The sequence below is a fragment of the Anguilla anguilla genome, chromosome 17, assembly GCF_013347855.1.
Source record: "Anguilla anguilla isolate fAngAng1 chromosome 17, fAngAng1.pri, whole genome shotgun sequence".
NCBI classification, from domain to species: domain Eukaryota; kingdom Metazoa; phylum Chordata; class Actinopteri; order Anguilliformes; family Anguillidae; genus Anguilla; species Anguilla anguilla.
In genome coordinates, this window is record NC_049217.1 from 19,528,406 (window position 1) to 19,543,465 (window position 15,060).

Consider the following 15,060-nt stretch of genomic DNA (forward strand, 5'->3'; position numbering starts at 1 on the left):
GGGCATGGTTTGTAAGCGTTCCACACCAATCCGTTTCCAGGTGGAAACACCATTGGAACAGTTCCTCTCCGTGCTCAGAACCGTTCGGCCCAACAGTGGAAAAGAGGCTTTTGAGTGGCAGCAGAACACGCTACACAATCGTACAAACACGATTTTCAACACGGATCTCACAATTACACAAGCACTCAGACTGCTAATGTTCAGAATCTTTATTTAGCCTGAAACAACCAAACCGTATAAAAAGTGAAAAAAGTCACATTTTAGTTGCACAAAGCTCATCTAATATTAGCTAGCATCCTTTTGGGACTGCTTAGAGGTGTTAAACAGAGAATAAGTAAGAGACATCGCACAGACTTTCCAGGGGTTACCAAATTGGTCACAAAAATCCACTGACTACAACTACCAAATGCCCCTTCAGATTAAATTTTACACTAATCAAAAACCAAGCAGGATATTTACAACCTAGTGGATTCCTTCTAAAGGCAGCAATTTTCATGCCGAAAGACCAACGTTTACTGCAAAAAGGAAGTCATATTTATTCGTCATAATAGATTAAATAAGATGTCTTCACCAAATGTGTATTCCTTGGGTTTAAAGTTTTTTTTTTTCCTTCCCCCTATTTCCTACATGTTAACAGCAGATTCGGTTCAGCATTTCAAAACGTTTCCCCTAAGTTGCCATTCTAAAAACATAATATAGTTGAATCTTTTCAGCAAATATCGGATTAGATTCTACTAGTTTAAAAACCAATTAAATTAAATGACCTTTGGAAAATAGAAACCCCTACGTTAACACTGTGCGATTGTCACACTCAAGAGCGAATAGCCATTCAGCATTACCTATATATGGCAAAAAAAGAAAACATTAACTACACTAGATATCACAAGTGAGCAAGCTGAAGAAAAGTTTTTTTTTTAAACAAACTTGCACCTACCTCTTCCACTGATCAAAAAGGTAAATTAGCATACTGTCCATCAGCTAAAGCAATCTATCCAACAAAAGGCCCACACTGCAAAAAAAAAAAAATGGTTTTGTACAAGAAAATTAAAATATAAACTAAAGGACTACACTAAGTCTCTGAAGACAAAAGCTGAAAACAATCAAATATATGCACAACCAAAAATCTTCACAGTTGGGCGTCGTCAGTAAATTATACATTTCTAGACTAGAGATCTATTTCCAATTGGATGGAACAAAAAATAATTGAAATGAGATATTTTTTCTTTACTTCTCTTTGGCTGCACTAATACTCTCCAGGGCAATAATCCAAGCGGTGAAAAAATGTTTCAGATTTAGTGGCGCCTTCTCAATGAGGTCACCCAAACCAAGTCATGCAAGACTTACAATCTTCCAGTACCAACAGTGCCAGTGTTGTACAGCATCTACTAGAAAATTGTTTTCCAGGCACAGGACCCTCACCCACTAGTGAAACACTCAAATACAACATATTACCCCACGTAATCAACATACAAAAAAATCTTAGCCTAATCTTCCAGTAATTCCTGATTTCAGCCAGTCCTGCGCATGTGACCTTTACCTCCTCTGAGATGAGGGGAAGAAGGAGGCGAGAAAAAAATGACGATGAGCTCCTTTAACACAAACATATACACTTCTAATGAGCTACAGGTGAAAATGGTGGTTGCAGGACGGTTTCCATTACTCCAAATTCCCTGTTGAAACACAAACCTTACCTTCCACATCCCCTCACCTGACATACCTATATCTACACTTCATATTGTTGCACACACATGGCTGCGTATCAGTTCTAATGTGATGTTCTATGTCCTTATGTTAGGGGGGGGGTGTGCATTTACTTTCTAGGTGGTGGTGGTGGAGGTGGGGGTGGGGGTGCAAACTGGTAGGGACCTTGTCCCATGAACCCCATCATGGGCTGAGGTGGGGAGAACTGCTGGGCCATCAGGGGCTGGGGTCCCGACGGTGGAGGGGGGGGCTGGCTGGACCTGCCGCTCAAGTTGCCGAACTGTCCCTGCTGCTGACCGGACTGGTCCTGCCCCCCACTGCCCCCGCCGGAAGTAGTGCCCCCAGACTGAGACCCGCCCCTGGAGCTGTACTGGCCCCCACTGCTCCCACCCCCGGCCCCCCCGCTGTAGCTCTGATACTGGTCTCCCAAACCCCCGAAGGAGGAGCTGGAGGTGGAGCCATTACTGTAGCTCCCACCGCTCCTGCTATCCCTACTGCCCCGATCCCTGTAGGAGGAAGAGGAGGAGGAGGAAGACCGGTCACCGTCACGGCTTCCGCCTCCCCCCCTCCCATCACGGCTGAAGCTGCTGCTGGTGCTGCTGCCCCCCCCTGTGGCCCCGCTGCTGCCCCCCCGGGTGTCCCTGTTCCCCCCGCCAACCGTGCGCATGCGCCGGTCACACTCGTCCTGGTACATCAAATTGGGGTTGTTGGAGTTAGAGCCGCTGCCACGGAAACGAGAACGGCCACCTGGGCAGAGCACAGAGAGAGAGAGGGGAAGGAGCTTAGGCTGGGCCCAGGTGCATAGTTACCCAACAGATCAATAAGCTAGCACCTCAAGAGCTGTAACACAGGGTGGCAGGCCTACAACAGATAAAAAGATGTCACTCCTCTCCCCACCTTCACACTCACACCCCCCTCCGCCTGCTCCCGGCTCACCTCCACCACCTCCTCCTCCGCCACGCCCGGAGTCCACCAGCTGCAGCAGCTTGGGGTTGATGGCCTGCCGGGCCTCCTCCAGGACCCGGATGAGTTCGCGGGCCTGCCGCAGGTTCCCGGGGGTGAAGAAGGTGTAGGCCGTGCCCTTGTTGGTGCTGCGGGCCGTGCGGCCGATCCGGTGGATGTAGTCCTCCGAGGAGTTGGGGTAGTCGTAGTTGATGACAAACTTAACATCCTCCACATCTTGGATGACAAAGTGGGTGGGGGACGGCGGGTTTATTGTTGAAGGGGAGGGAAAAAGGGAAGAACTAAGTCAGTAATTGGGACGGATTAATCTGCACAAAGGTCCTGTTCCGCGCAAGTAAATTTCACGCTGCGTTTCATCACAGGTGATGAGGAAGAGCGGACATTGTACCTTTGTGCAGTTTACAAGCCTGAATCTTAAACGCCCAGGAACTTGGACGAATAGGACACTTTGAACCAATATACAACTTCACTTACCTGTCAGACTATTCTCAAAATTCTTGAAATGTTAATTAGTATAGGCTACTCAGAACATTGAAAAAACACTGAAGTACCTTACTCACCATGGCCAAGCTATAATAAAGCATGGATGATTATTACCTTAATAGGACTTGATTATACCCCAATATAAAGACACCATTTGGTCTGCCCCCACTAAATACCCTGCTACGCTCCACCCAAGCCTAAAGACCTTAAGCAATATGAGTGATAGCATCACAACTCAACCAAATCTGAACTTTGCACACCCATAAATCACTGAATGACAGAAGGCAGGCACTGTTCAAACGATCCTTTCATGACCCTCCTCCTTACCCCAGAGCCAACAGTATCCTCCAAATACAAAGGAGAAATACAGGAATCGGGAGTCGAGTGTTGACCCGGGAGGAACCCCATCTGGCTGAGGACAGATTATGGCCAAATCAGAGTATGATCAGAGAGGCCCGTTCTCAAAGTACAACACGAAAATGTGTTTTAAGGGTTTTGCTTAAATGCCTAAGGGTGGATTGAGGGGTATTTTTGCATCCATTGGCAAAAAATGAAGTGGGGGGGAAAAAAAGGGCATTGAGGGTCAGGGATGGGGCGAGGGAAGTATTTTGTTCAAAGAAAAATTTTCTAGTATCACTTGAAAACAATAGTTTGTTTCTCATTACAGAAGATAAGAGTGGGTCCTTGACAACAGCTTTCATAATCTTTTCTCACAGTTTCTTAGCTGCAGACTGAAAAATGTACTGGACTTCAGTGTGTATTTATTAGGTAAGGGGGGGGCGGGGGTGGGGGAGGTACTTACCCTGTTTAAGAGGTGCCTTACAAGGTTAGCTCCCTCTGTCAACCCCCTGACCCGTCCTGGGTCATTTGTAGGGGCCAGGGAGGGGGAGGAGGACAAACAAGCCCCCCCCCCCCAACCCCATGCATACCCCCTGCACCTCTTGCCTGGAGCTGCCGGACCCCCACAAACTGGACCAGTCTGGATCCGGCACCAAGCTTATACCCCCTCTCTCCCAACTAGCCCCACTGAGATGCATCTCAGGCAGAGAGCACACATTGGTGTCAGATGCTTGGGCCTTTTTCAAGTTAATTACAGTGCGTCAGAACCAACAGAATCGGGGAAAATGGACGGGCGGGATCTTCTCTCTTGGAAACTTGTCTTTTTGACAACCTTTCTAAAGCCTAACAAAGAAAATCGCACAACAGGGCAGACGCCAACCTTTACAGCCCAACGTGATGGGGAAAACGATAAAAAGCTCTTCTATTTATACCACTGAAACGAGGGAAAGCAAAGTTAAAGTAACGGGGAATAGCATGGGAGGATTTCCCTTTTTAACAGTGCCCGAATGGCAGGTGTGTCTGGGTTCTGACGCCACACAGAGAAGAGTATGAGAGGTCCTGCAGGTGCCCCCCTGGCTCCTCCCTTGGACGCCGTGCATCCAGAAGTCCTGCACATTGTGCTTATAGTAATACTGCTTGGGGGGGCTTGGGTTGTTGCTGCTTACAGCAGTAACAAGAAACAGACAATGGGGCAGTGACACTGACCTTGTATATTTAGACACTGGTGAGAGGGCAGGGTCGGGTATGGGGGGTTTTAAATAAATATATGTTGGGGGGGGGACGGCTGGGCTGGGGGGCAGGGCAGGGGGTGTGGCTTGGGGGGGGGGGTCACCTGCCATTTGTTTTTGCTCATCTAAGCATTATGCACACGAAAAAAGCATTTGGCACACAGAAAAAGAGGAGGAAAGCAGAAAGAGAAGGATCAGGAGACTGGCAGTTTAACGTGTTAGGGTGAGAAAATGTGGGAGAGGAAAAGAAAGATGAGAACGGAGAAAGGGGGGTGGACATGCAGAAGAGAGCAGGAGGGCAGGAGTGAGATAGAGATAGAAAGAAAGACAGAAAGCAGAAGTGAGAGACAGAGAGGGGAGAGAAAGAGCAGCTCCTTCAGGCCAGGACTCCTGCCAGCCAGGACCAGACATGACGCCCGCAGAGGGAGAGGCCGGCACAGATACACGTGGGGGTGGGGGGGTGTCAGCGAGGCTGGTATTGGGGGGGACCACAGGGGCAGTCCAGAAGGGGACCTCCACACGCTTGTCCATATGGCAGTCTGCCTGCTTGCTTCGTCTCCTCAAATTTAAGCACAGCTACCCTGAACTCATTACTCCTCACTGAAGCCATGCTCAACACACTGCCTGATAAAGCCTAATCTTACATGGACTTCACTAAGCATTGCTCTATGAAAAGATAGATAATACTACTTTTTAACACTGTAAATTTCCAATTCAAAATCACCACTGAAGCAGACCAATTACATCCTAAATTGAGTAAGACTAATCCATACTACAAACACTGATGCTCAGCTAAACAACCTACTGTGTTTAAAACTCCATTCAAAGAGTAAAATCAAAAACTACCGCACAAGGCATTAAACATCAGGCACTACAGACATAGCAGTCACTCTCGCATGTCAAATCATCACTGTTTTGGTAGATTTGGTTCCAGCAGGGATTTTCCTCCAGGCAGACGGAGCAGCCAAGAGGATGGCTATGAGGAGATGGATGGCGGTGTCGACAAATGAGCCGAGCACTTCCCCTGCAGCGGCACGGCAGGAATTTCAAACGGAGTGATGATATCCGCTATAACGCACACGCTGGCTTCCCTGTAACGCTCCCTAAAGCAACGCTGCAGACCCTCGCTGCGCGTCAGGAACCATCGCGGCAAGCTTTCCGCAGACCTGGGAGGAGGTGGCGCCTTCCCCCGCCCCTGCTTGCCCCTCTCAGCTCACTGCCCCGCCCCACCCCAGGTTCAAATTTGGAATCCCAGTAGCACCCCTCCTGCTCCCGCCCCCCCCCTCGCAGCCCAGGCAGCCGGTTTTCCTGGAAAGGGGGGGGTGAAGAGCTTATTCGAGGGCTGTTTTGGGTTTTCGGAGAGATGACTGTGATCTGGGATTGATAAAACAGGCCGTCTCTCTCCCCTGTGTCTTTCCGGCACTCAGGCTTGGATTAGTCATGCCTAGGTCCGGCTGCAGGCTCCGTGTGCCTGTGTGCTTCTAGTGCCGGAAGAGAGACTTGGAAAACAAAAAACAAACAAAAGAAAAATAAAATAAAATGAACACAGAACAAAAAAAAATTGGTTAAAAGAATCGACTCATCATGTAGGGGGCTGTGCTTCAGGTTTAACTCCCCTTTATATATTTTTTTTCTGTCACACTGACACTTAAAACCCTCAACCTGCACACAAAGTTTTCAACTGAAATGCAGACACACAGTTTCTACACAGACTTTTTAAGTGTGGGCATTGACTCTGACCTTTTCTTTCACGACTGGGGATACCATGAACACAACATTTCCATTTCAGGCCCACGTCTCTCACACACAAGTAGCCTACTTAAGATAACCAACACAACAAGAAATCAAGAGGCTTCAGTGATCATACACATTTTCAGTGTGCACACTAAGGCAAAAAAAGAGCTCATGTGTCATCAGGTTAAGGAGATCACTGGGCAGTAATGAGGGCTATCGGACTTCCCGTACGTAGGAAAAATACATAATAGTCAGGGAATCGCGTATGAAACTCGCTTTAGGGTACAGCACGGCTGACGAAGGGTGCTGTGGATCAGAACATCGTGTTGAAGTCACAGCGACAGCCCTTTGAGTGCATTAGCTCTCGTGCATCCCTCTGCACCTGCACATCTGTGACTGAGGACAATGGGGCTGCAGTTACTGCGTGAGACATACCCAGACCGCGGGAGGCCACGTCAGTAGCAATGAGGATGGGAGCTTTGCCGCTGCGGAACTCTGGGAGGGGAGGGAAAGAAGGAGGGGGGGGGGGGGGGGGGGGGGAGAGAGAGAGAGAGATCACAGGAAATGTTCAGCAAGAAAGCATTTATTTACCTGGATTTCCCAAGCCAATAGGCAAGTCTTATCCTCCACCAAAACCATGATTTACATGCTCACTATCATTTACAGACACATTATGGATGTTTAAAATGCCAAATCTCTCACCAGTCAGTACCCAATCTCTCTCTGGTTGGCTTTTGTCACCATGGATACACATGGCAGGCCACCTAAAAGACAACCCGAAAGACAGCATTAAAAGGAATGGAGTGAAGCAGGAGTAGGACACAGGGCAGCCATTAATTCTTGACCGTACCACTGGAAGCCGTCTCAAAGCGGGCCCTCTCTGGAAGGTCTACAGCACAAGGTGATCCCTACCTCCCAAGACCAATGAGGAGCCTGCTTCTGCCTGGGCAGCACAGCTCAGCTGGCTGTATGTGCTCTGTGGGGCTGTGCATGCTTGCACATGTCCTTCTAAACCGACTGAGGATGTCATAATGGTGGGAGGGGCCAACAGTTGCAACAGGGCTTATAATTTGTTTGACAATTAGTGATGAGCAGTAACTGAAATAACTTTAAAAGTTATTTTAAAAAGTTAAATTTGCCCAAGATTCCACAGGGCCAGAGACACAGAGGAAGACCCTCAGAACAGTGGCCGAGGTGTGGAACTGGTGCGTCTGCTCCACTGCTCCAGGTGCAGAACATGGGCCCAATTCTGCACGGACGTGGCTGGGACAGCCCGCCCTCTCACCCGTCCCGTCTCATCCTGCGGGTGAGGTCGTCACACCGCTTCTTCGTCTCCACGAAGATGATGGTCTTGTTCTCCTTCTCGGCCATGATCTCCTCCATCAGCTGCAGCAGCCTGCGGAGCGGCAGAGGGGGAAGAGGTGAGACGGCGCCATCGTGTGGAGGGGTTCACGATTACACTGCCGTCCGGGCGTTCTGAGCCGAACCGCTCGGGCGTTAGCCTCACTTGTTGTCCTTCTCGCTCTCCATGCAGACGTCGACGATCTGCAGGATGTTGTGGTTGGCGCTGAGCTCCAGGGCGCCCACGTTGATCTGCACGTAGTCCCGCAGGAAGTCCTCCGCCAGCTGCCGCACCTCCTTGGGCCAGGTGGCGCTCCACATCAGCGTCTGCCGATCTGGCTGCGGGGTGGGGGTGGGGGTGGGGGGTGAGCGGTATCAAAGAAATGCCCTGACCCAACCCATGTACAGCGAGGTACAGCCTAAGCGAAGACCCTGCTCCAGTCACTCACCCGGATCTGGTCCACGATCTTGCGGATCTGCGGCTCGAAGCCCATGTCCAGCATGCGGTCGGCCTCATCCAGCACCAGGTAGGTGCAGCGCCGCAGGTTGGTCTTGCCCGCCTCCAGAAAGTCGATGAGACGCCCCGGGGTAGCAATGCAAATCTCCACTCCTGCGAAAGGATGCACAACAAGACTGCTAAAGGCACAACAAATCTCTCCACTGAGGATTTTCCATTTTTCCTGATCCGATATTTTTCAATGTGATGGGACCTGTACTGATCCACCTTCATGCAACCATGCACCCTGCTCCTGCCGAATGGCTGAAGCTAAGAAAGTGTGGGCTTGGTTAGTACTTGGATGGGAGACCACCTGGGAAAACCAAGTTGCTGCTGGAAGTGGTGTTGGTGAACCAGAAGGGGACAATCTTCCCTCTGGTCAAATAAACCCCAGTGCCCCCGTGCAATGATGGGGACACTGTGCTGTAGGAGACGCCTTTGGATGAGAAGTTAAACCGAGGTCCGACTCCTGACTCACGGTGGTCATTAAAGACCCCATGACACTCGTTGCAAAGAGTAGGGGGTTCCCCAGTGTCCTGGCTAAATTCCCAACCTGGCTCTCAATCTGCCACTTATTCAATGCCTGAATTAATTGTCTAAAAATTGTTTTCTTCCTCTCCACCTTAGCTAATGTGTGGTCAGCATTCTGGCACAAAAGGGCTGCCGTGCATCACCCAGGTGGGTTCCCCCTCATCACTGTAAAGCACTTTGAGCATCTGGAAAAGTGCTAAAATGCAATGATTCATTCATTCATTCAACACCCTAAGGAACTACACTGAGGTAAATGCAGACGGTACAGTGACCATATTCTACAGTTCTGCGGAATGAGTGGCTGGATTGTGGCTGAAATGACTAAATTAATTCAGATGCCTTTTCAGAGGGTGTGATATATCCAGTCTGTCCCCATCCTGCTCCTTACCTCTTTCCAGGTCCCTGATCTGGGGGCCTTTGGGGGCCCCACCATAAACGCAGGTGCTCTTGATGCGGGAGGACTTCCCGTAGTCAAACGCCACCTGCTGCACCTGCTGGGCCAGCTCGCGTGTCGGGGCCAGGACCAAGCACTGGCAGCAGAGGGACAGAGAGAGGCAAAAGTTAGACCAATGAGAGCAGCACACACAGGAGTCCCATTGCAAGACTTCAGACCAGCTGTCACAAGTTTGAAAGCCCTAAACAAATCAATGAAGGCAGCCCACAACACAGTATAAAATACAGTCAGCCAGGAAGACACAGCTGTACTCCATTAACAACCACGAAGACACAGCTGTACTGCATTAATAATCAGGAAGACACAGCTGTACCCCATTACCAGGAAGACACAGCTGTACCCCATAACCAGGAAGTACAGCTGTACTCCATTAAAAACCAGGAAGACACAGCTATACTCCATTAATACCTTGAAGACAAGGCTGTCAGGACCCAGAGTCAATCAGGGTGCAAGAACTGACATCCTAACCTCCTGAACAAACACTAACATCAGCGTGCGAAAGCTGCAGGTTCATAATCGATGCACAGTACTCACAATGGGGCCGTCGCCTCGCTCCAGGTAGGGCTGGTGGTTGATGTGCACAATAGCAGGCAGGAGATACTGAGAGACAAACAGAACTATGTATGAGAGGCAACTTGTGTGAGATAAGTGGTGAGCTTCAGGGCACGCCCTCCAACATTAAATGGGGTGAATTAAGCACTAGCACTCATCTTAACACACGCACGCACAAAGGCTGTTCTGTGTGATAGGTGAATTTCTGCATGTGCACTGACACCACCTGGCTGCCTCTCTGCGACTGTGTGTATGGAGGCCCTGTTCAGCTAAAAGGAAGTAGAAGCGTCCTGTGGCCAGTGTAACACAGACGACTAGCCAGACATGGGTCTCTCACCGACAGCGTCTTCCCCGAGCCGGTCTGGGCGATGCCCACCATGTCCCGCCCGCTCAGCGCCAGGGGGAAGCCCTGAGCCTGGATGGCCGTGGGCTCCTTGAAGTTCTGCTGCATCAGCACGTCAATCACGTACTCTGATGACGAAGCAAACAGACGGTAGCATCATTACTTCTCATCACAAAGTGTGGCACAATTTGAGTTTGGGGGTGCAGAGCAGTCCTATGACCAAATCCTGACCCCAACTTTGGGGAGGGGGCTGTTTCAGGTTTTAGATTCTATCAACCTGGAGCAGAAAAAAGTTTGGCAAACCATTCCTTTTTTTCTTAATAATGGTTTCTCAGACCTCTTCTGAAGACCAGGTCATCTTGGTGACCTCTAAGAGAAAAAGAATTCTATCGAAAGAAAAATGTGAAGTATTTTAAAAAATTCAAAGTATAAGTAAACATTAGTAACTGTAACAAGAAACAAGGACTTTTAACTAGATACAAATGTCAGCATCCCTGCTACAACCCCTGCAGTGTGAATGTATAGACAACACTGAGGCAGTCTTGTTTCTTAATTGCAAAGCACCTGGTGCTCCTACACATTGTTTGAGTACATGTACAGAATACTTACGGGGAAACTGTGCTTGGCTGAAGCTGATGACGGGCTTGGGGCAGCCAGTCCCCCTAATGGTGATCTCCTTCTTCCTGCGAAACTCCTCCACCTCATACTGCATACACCAAAAACAAGGAGGAGAATTACAGCTTTAATTTAGAAACTACTGAGAATGAAAAACCTATGTTTCCAATGTGTACTTATTGTATTGCAATGAACTGCATATTGTCCAACATCACTGCCCAAACACTGAAATTAACTAACGTTTTGTATGCAACATGTAAAACAAGTCTGAACTTGTGAGAAAAAAATCTGAGGACCAAAAGCTTTATAGCTGCACCAAATAAACCTGAGGAAAAAAGGAAGGAGAGAATGTTCCCATGTATATTTTGACTAGAAAGGACATTATCAATAAATTTAGGAGGACTCGAGAAGAGAGCTTGCTGTTAGTTCTCTATCTCACACAAAACTCACTTAGCCAGGCAGTCAGTGTGAGTGTGTGGGGGAGGGGGGCACGTCTTGCCTGACTCATGCGCTGCACTTCAGGGTGTTCTGTGTAGAAGTTCTTCTCAAACTTGGGAAGCTCGTCCAGATCCCACTTTTTCTTACGCAGTCGGTCGCCTGGGTTCCCAAACTTTTTGGGTGGAGAACCTCGACTTGATCCAAAACGAGAGCTAAAGGGTAGGGCACAATTACAACTGTAGCACACCATGGACACGTACTGTACTTTCTTTCAGCATCTAACGTAAATGTTGCTTTACAGTCAATCATGGAGCTAGTCAGCTTCCTGTCAAGATCAAATAACATGCTTCACAAAAATTCCACAAAACAAATTCACAAAATAGGTAGTAACGAATAGGAAGAACTAATGTTTAATAGTTATGACATAGCTAACTAGTCAGTAAGCTACACATAGTATTAAGCATTACCGCTTAAAATGTTTACAATATTCATTGTGAATATCAAACTTAACTTAAATCGAATATGTGGTTGAACGGTAGACAGGCATGAGTTCAATAAGGAATAAAGCGGTTTACTTAAATCCTCGTACATAAGGATATCAGCCTTTGGCCCTCAAGCAAACGTGCAGCACTCCTGACATGGCTGGATAAAAGAATAAATGGAAAGACAATTTGTCTTTCAGCACGTGAGATGAGGCCTAGTTTAGATTGACTGAGCTAACATTAGGCAGTTAGCCAAAAACTATTTTTCGAAGTCCCAAAAGGGTACAATTCATTGGGAAACGGTTTCTATAACGACAATAAATTAGCACGTGGTCGTTAATATACCTGTGTGCATGAAGTAAATAGCTAAATTTACGTCCTGTAAACCGCCACCGTTAGATTGCTAACCTAATCTTGCTGGCTAGAGAAGTGGTTTAGCAAGCTACTCGATGAAACCGGCTAATAGCACACTGGGTAACGCCGCTGTAAATACCAGTTAACTAATCCAATATGTGATTTGTCCGAAATATTTCGAGTTAAATTCTTTGAAAATAGATGCAATCCAGAATAAATTTAACTAACTTACCCCCTGTCGCGTCCACGGTCTCGGTCCCGGTCTCTGTCTCCATACGAAGAACCACCCCTCATTTTACAGAAACCTCTTTAACAAAATCCAGTTAGTGTTCAAATATATTTAGTCAAGTGTTTATTAAAGACGCAGATTTTCAACCAAAGTTACACAGCTGGCTTTCTTTCTAGACACGACGTTGTCTGAACAGCAACGTATAAACCGTGGCGTTAGCGCTAGCCTGCTAACGTTAAACAGATAGGTACCGACGAGTGTCTGCCACAAAAGCGCAAGCAACTAGCTAGCGCGTTTTATTTAAATAAAAACAGAGTACAAAACACCTTTGCAATAAAAGGTTATTCTGGTAAGGTTATTCTGTGATGCAATTAGCAAATGAAACGAACAGAGCCAATTCCCAATAGTTTGTTCCCCCAAGCCAGTCGCACAGAGTTTGCTAAAGTGAAAAAATGGCGCCGGTTCCGTCCACAAAGACGCATTCGATGCGATATCGGCGTAAATGGAGACAGATTCCATGGCAACAACGCAATAAACCAGGGCTGACGAATCACAACTTCCACAGTCTTACGATAACGCAGTCTACTAACTAAAAAAAAACTTTAAAAAAAAAAAAGCCCAATTGGGTCCAGACGAATTGTGAAATTAATAAAAAGTTAAAGTTAAGAAAATACAGCAATACCACTTCCATCTAATTTGTATCAATACATGTATGCTATGCAGACATAACGGTCGCATTTTGTGTGTATGTTAAATAATAACATAGTGAAACAGAATTTTCTTTAGTAAAATAATACTTCAGGCAATTACAATTAGAGCCCGACCGATATATCGGTTTGGCCGATATATATGCCATTATTTGACTTTTTTGACGACATTGGGGAAAAAATGCCGCCGATGTGTCCCGATATTTTAAATAAGTATAATAAACAAAAAACAAAACATTGATTTATCTGTACTTGCCTGTTCGAACGTTGTAATTGCTATTTACTAGAATTATCCAGTAGAGGGAGCTCTAATACAAGTGTGAACTGCAGCAGCTGACGCGCTACTTCTGTAATAAGATGTTTGTCACTCGTGCCTCATCCAATATTCTCCACTGCAAGACTTGCCTGCACAGATTCGATTGCCGCAATAAAGGTATGTATATTTAGTAAGTTTTTAATTAAATGCGTTTATACGACCACTGTGTCTATCAATCCTCATTATCAAGCGAGCTAGCTAACATATTTGGTTCACTTTAGCAAGCTAGCTGGCTAGCAAGCCTTTATGAAGTGGCAGTGAGCACATAAGCAGCGTAGGATCTACATTTCCAGAGGACATCGCTGTATTCTCAAATAAATAACCAGCCAAAATAAAATGGTGATTGAATGCATCACACATTTGTTTTTTTATCTGAGATAATGATATTAGCTACTATATGATGCTGTGTCAATAGCCAATGCGTTATTGCAAGCGATTGTGTCATCTAGTCACGCGTCATCGTAGCAAGCTAACCAGACAGTAAAAACGCCGATAAAACACTTCTAACGTGGATCATTTTAAGTCATGTTATCTAGTTGAGAGAAGGATTAGCGCGGGTAACCTGCACGAAAGCGCATTGTAGTTTTTTTTCACGTATTTCATCCAGTCAATTTAATTTCATCTAACGTTACACTTCATTCACTCATTAGCTCCGCTAGATAATGTCTTACTGTTTGAGATCATGTAGTAGAAATAAAATAAGAAAATATAATTCATTTAACTTACTGAGAATATATAATAAGAAATAATGAGGCTGTGTCAATAGCTAATGCGTTATTGCGAGCGAGTGTGTCATCTAGTCACGCGTCAGAGCGCATTGTAGTTTTTTCCACCACCGCTGCTTCTAACTGTTGCTCAACGTTTGGTGATGTCACTGGGTCATAGATGCTATGCAGACATTGCATTAAAGGGGGGAAAAACATTGCATTAAAGGGATATTTAAACAAATATAAGACTTTATTGCTTCAATTTCCTTTTAAAATCATCCATCAACTTAATTTTGCACAGCTGAAAATGGGGGGACTCCACACAAAAACAACCATTTCTTTAAAATGGTAAAGCACAGAGTGCAGGCCAAAAGCAATAGGCCACCTGTGGTTTAAAAAAAATAGTAGAGAAGAATTCAGTTAATATATGCACATTCATTGAATAACAAACCATAAATATAAAAAAGAAATTCACCCACAATAACACAAAAAGATTAGTTTAATTGAAAGCAGTCTTGGACACATTATTAACAGTTACCTAAATTTTAACTTTAAGTTTTTGCTAATGTACAGTAATGCTGATTTTGTTTTCGTTTTTAATTTTTTGTTCCCGCAAAAATGCCCTTCATTTTTGAAAATTCATTTAATTTTTATTCATGTTATTGTTGTGTTGGCAGTGTGTTTTGGGTCATTGTCTTGCTGCATGATGAAGTTCCTCCCAATTAGTTTGGACGCATTTCTCCGTAAGTTGGCAGACAGAATGTTTTTGTAGACTTCTGAATTCATCCTGCTGCTACCATCATGAGTTACATCATCAATAAAGATTAGTGAGCCCACTCCAGAAGCAGCCATGCAAGCCCAAGTCATGACACTTCCTCCACCGTGCTTCACAGATGAGCTATATGTTTTGGATCATGAGCAGATCCCTTCTTTCTCCACACTTTGGCCTTTCCATCACTTTGGTAGGGGTTAATCTTGGTCTCATCAGTCCATAAAACTTTGTTCCAGAACTTTTGTGGCTCATCTCTGTACTTCTTTGCAAATTG

The 15,060-nt window shown here is 46.3% G+C and overlaps 1 protein-coding gene across 1 annotated transcript; it reads right to left on the reverse strand.

Annotated features, from left to right (window-relative positions):
* Positions 1 to 194: 194 nt before the first annotated feature.
* Positions 195 to 12,767, reverse strand: LOC118216297 (probable ATP-dependent RNA helicase DDX17). Its single transcript, XM_035397388.1, has 13 exons — positions 12,288 to 12,767; positions 11,281 to 11,431; positions 10,776 to 10,872; positions 10,161 to 10,294; positions 9,806 to 9,871; positions 9,206 to 9,347; positions 8,240 to 8,400; positions 7,957 to 8,129; positions 7,735 to 7,845; positions 7,152 to 7,213; positions 6,885 to 6,944; positions 2,638 to 2,880; positions 195 to 2,448 (listed from the first exon to the last, which is right to left on the reverse strand). The coding sequence occupies exons 1-13, from the start codon at positions 12,347 to 12,349 to the stop codon at positions 1,811 to 1,813; spliced, it is 2,100 nt and encodes a 699-aa protein (XP_035253279.1). The 5' UTR covers positions 12,350 to 12,767; the 3' UTR covers positions 195 to 1,810.
* Positions 12,768 to 15,060: the final 2,293 nt, after the last annotated feature.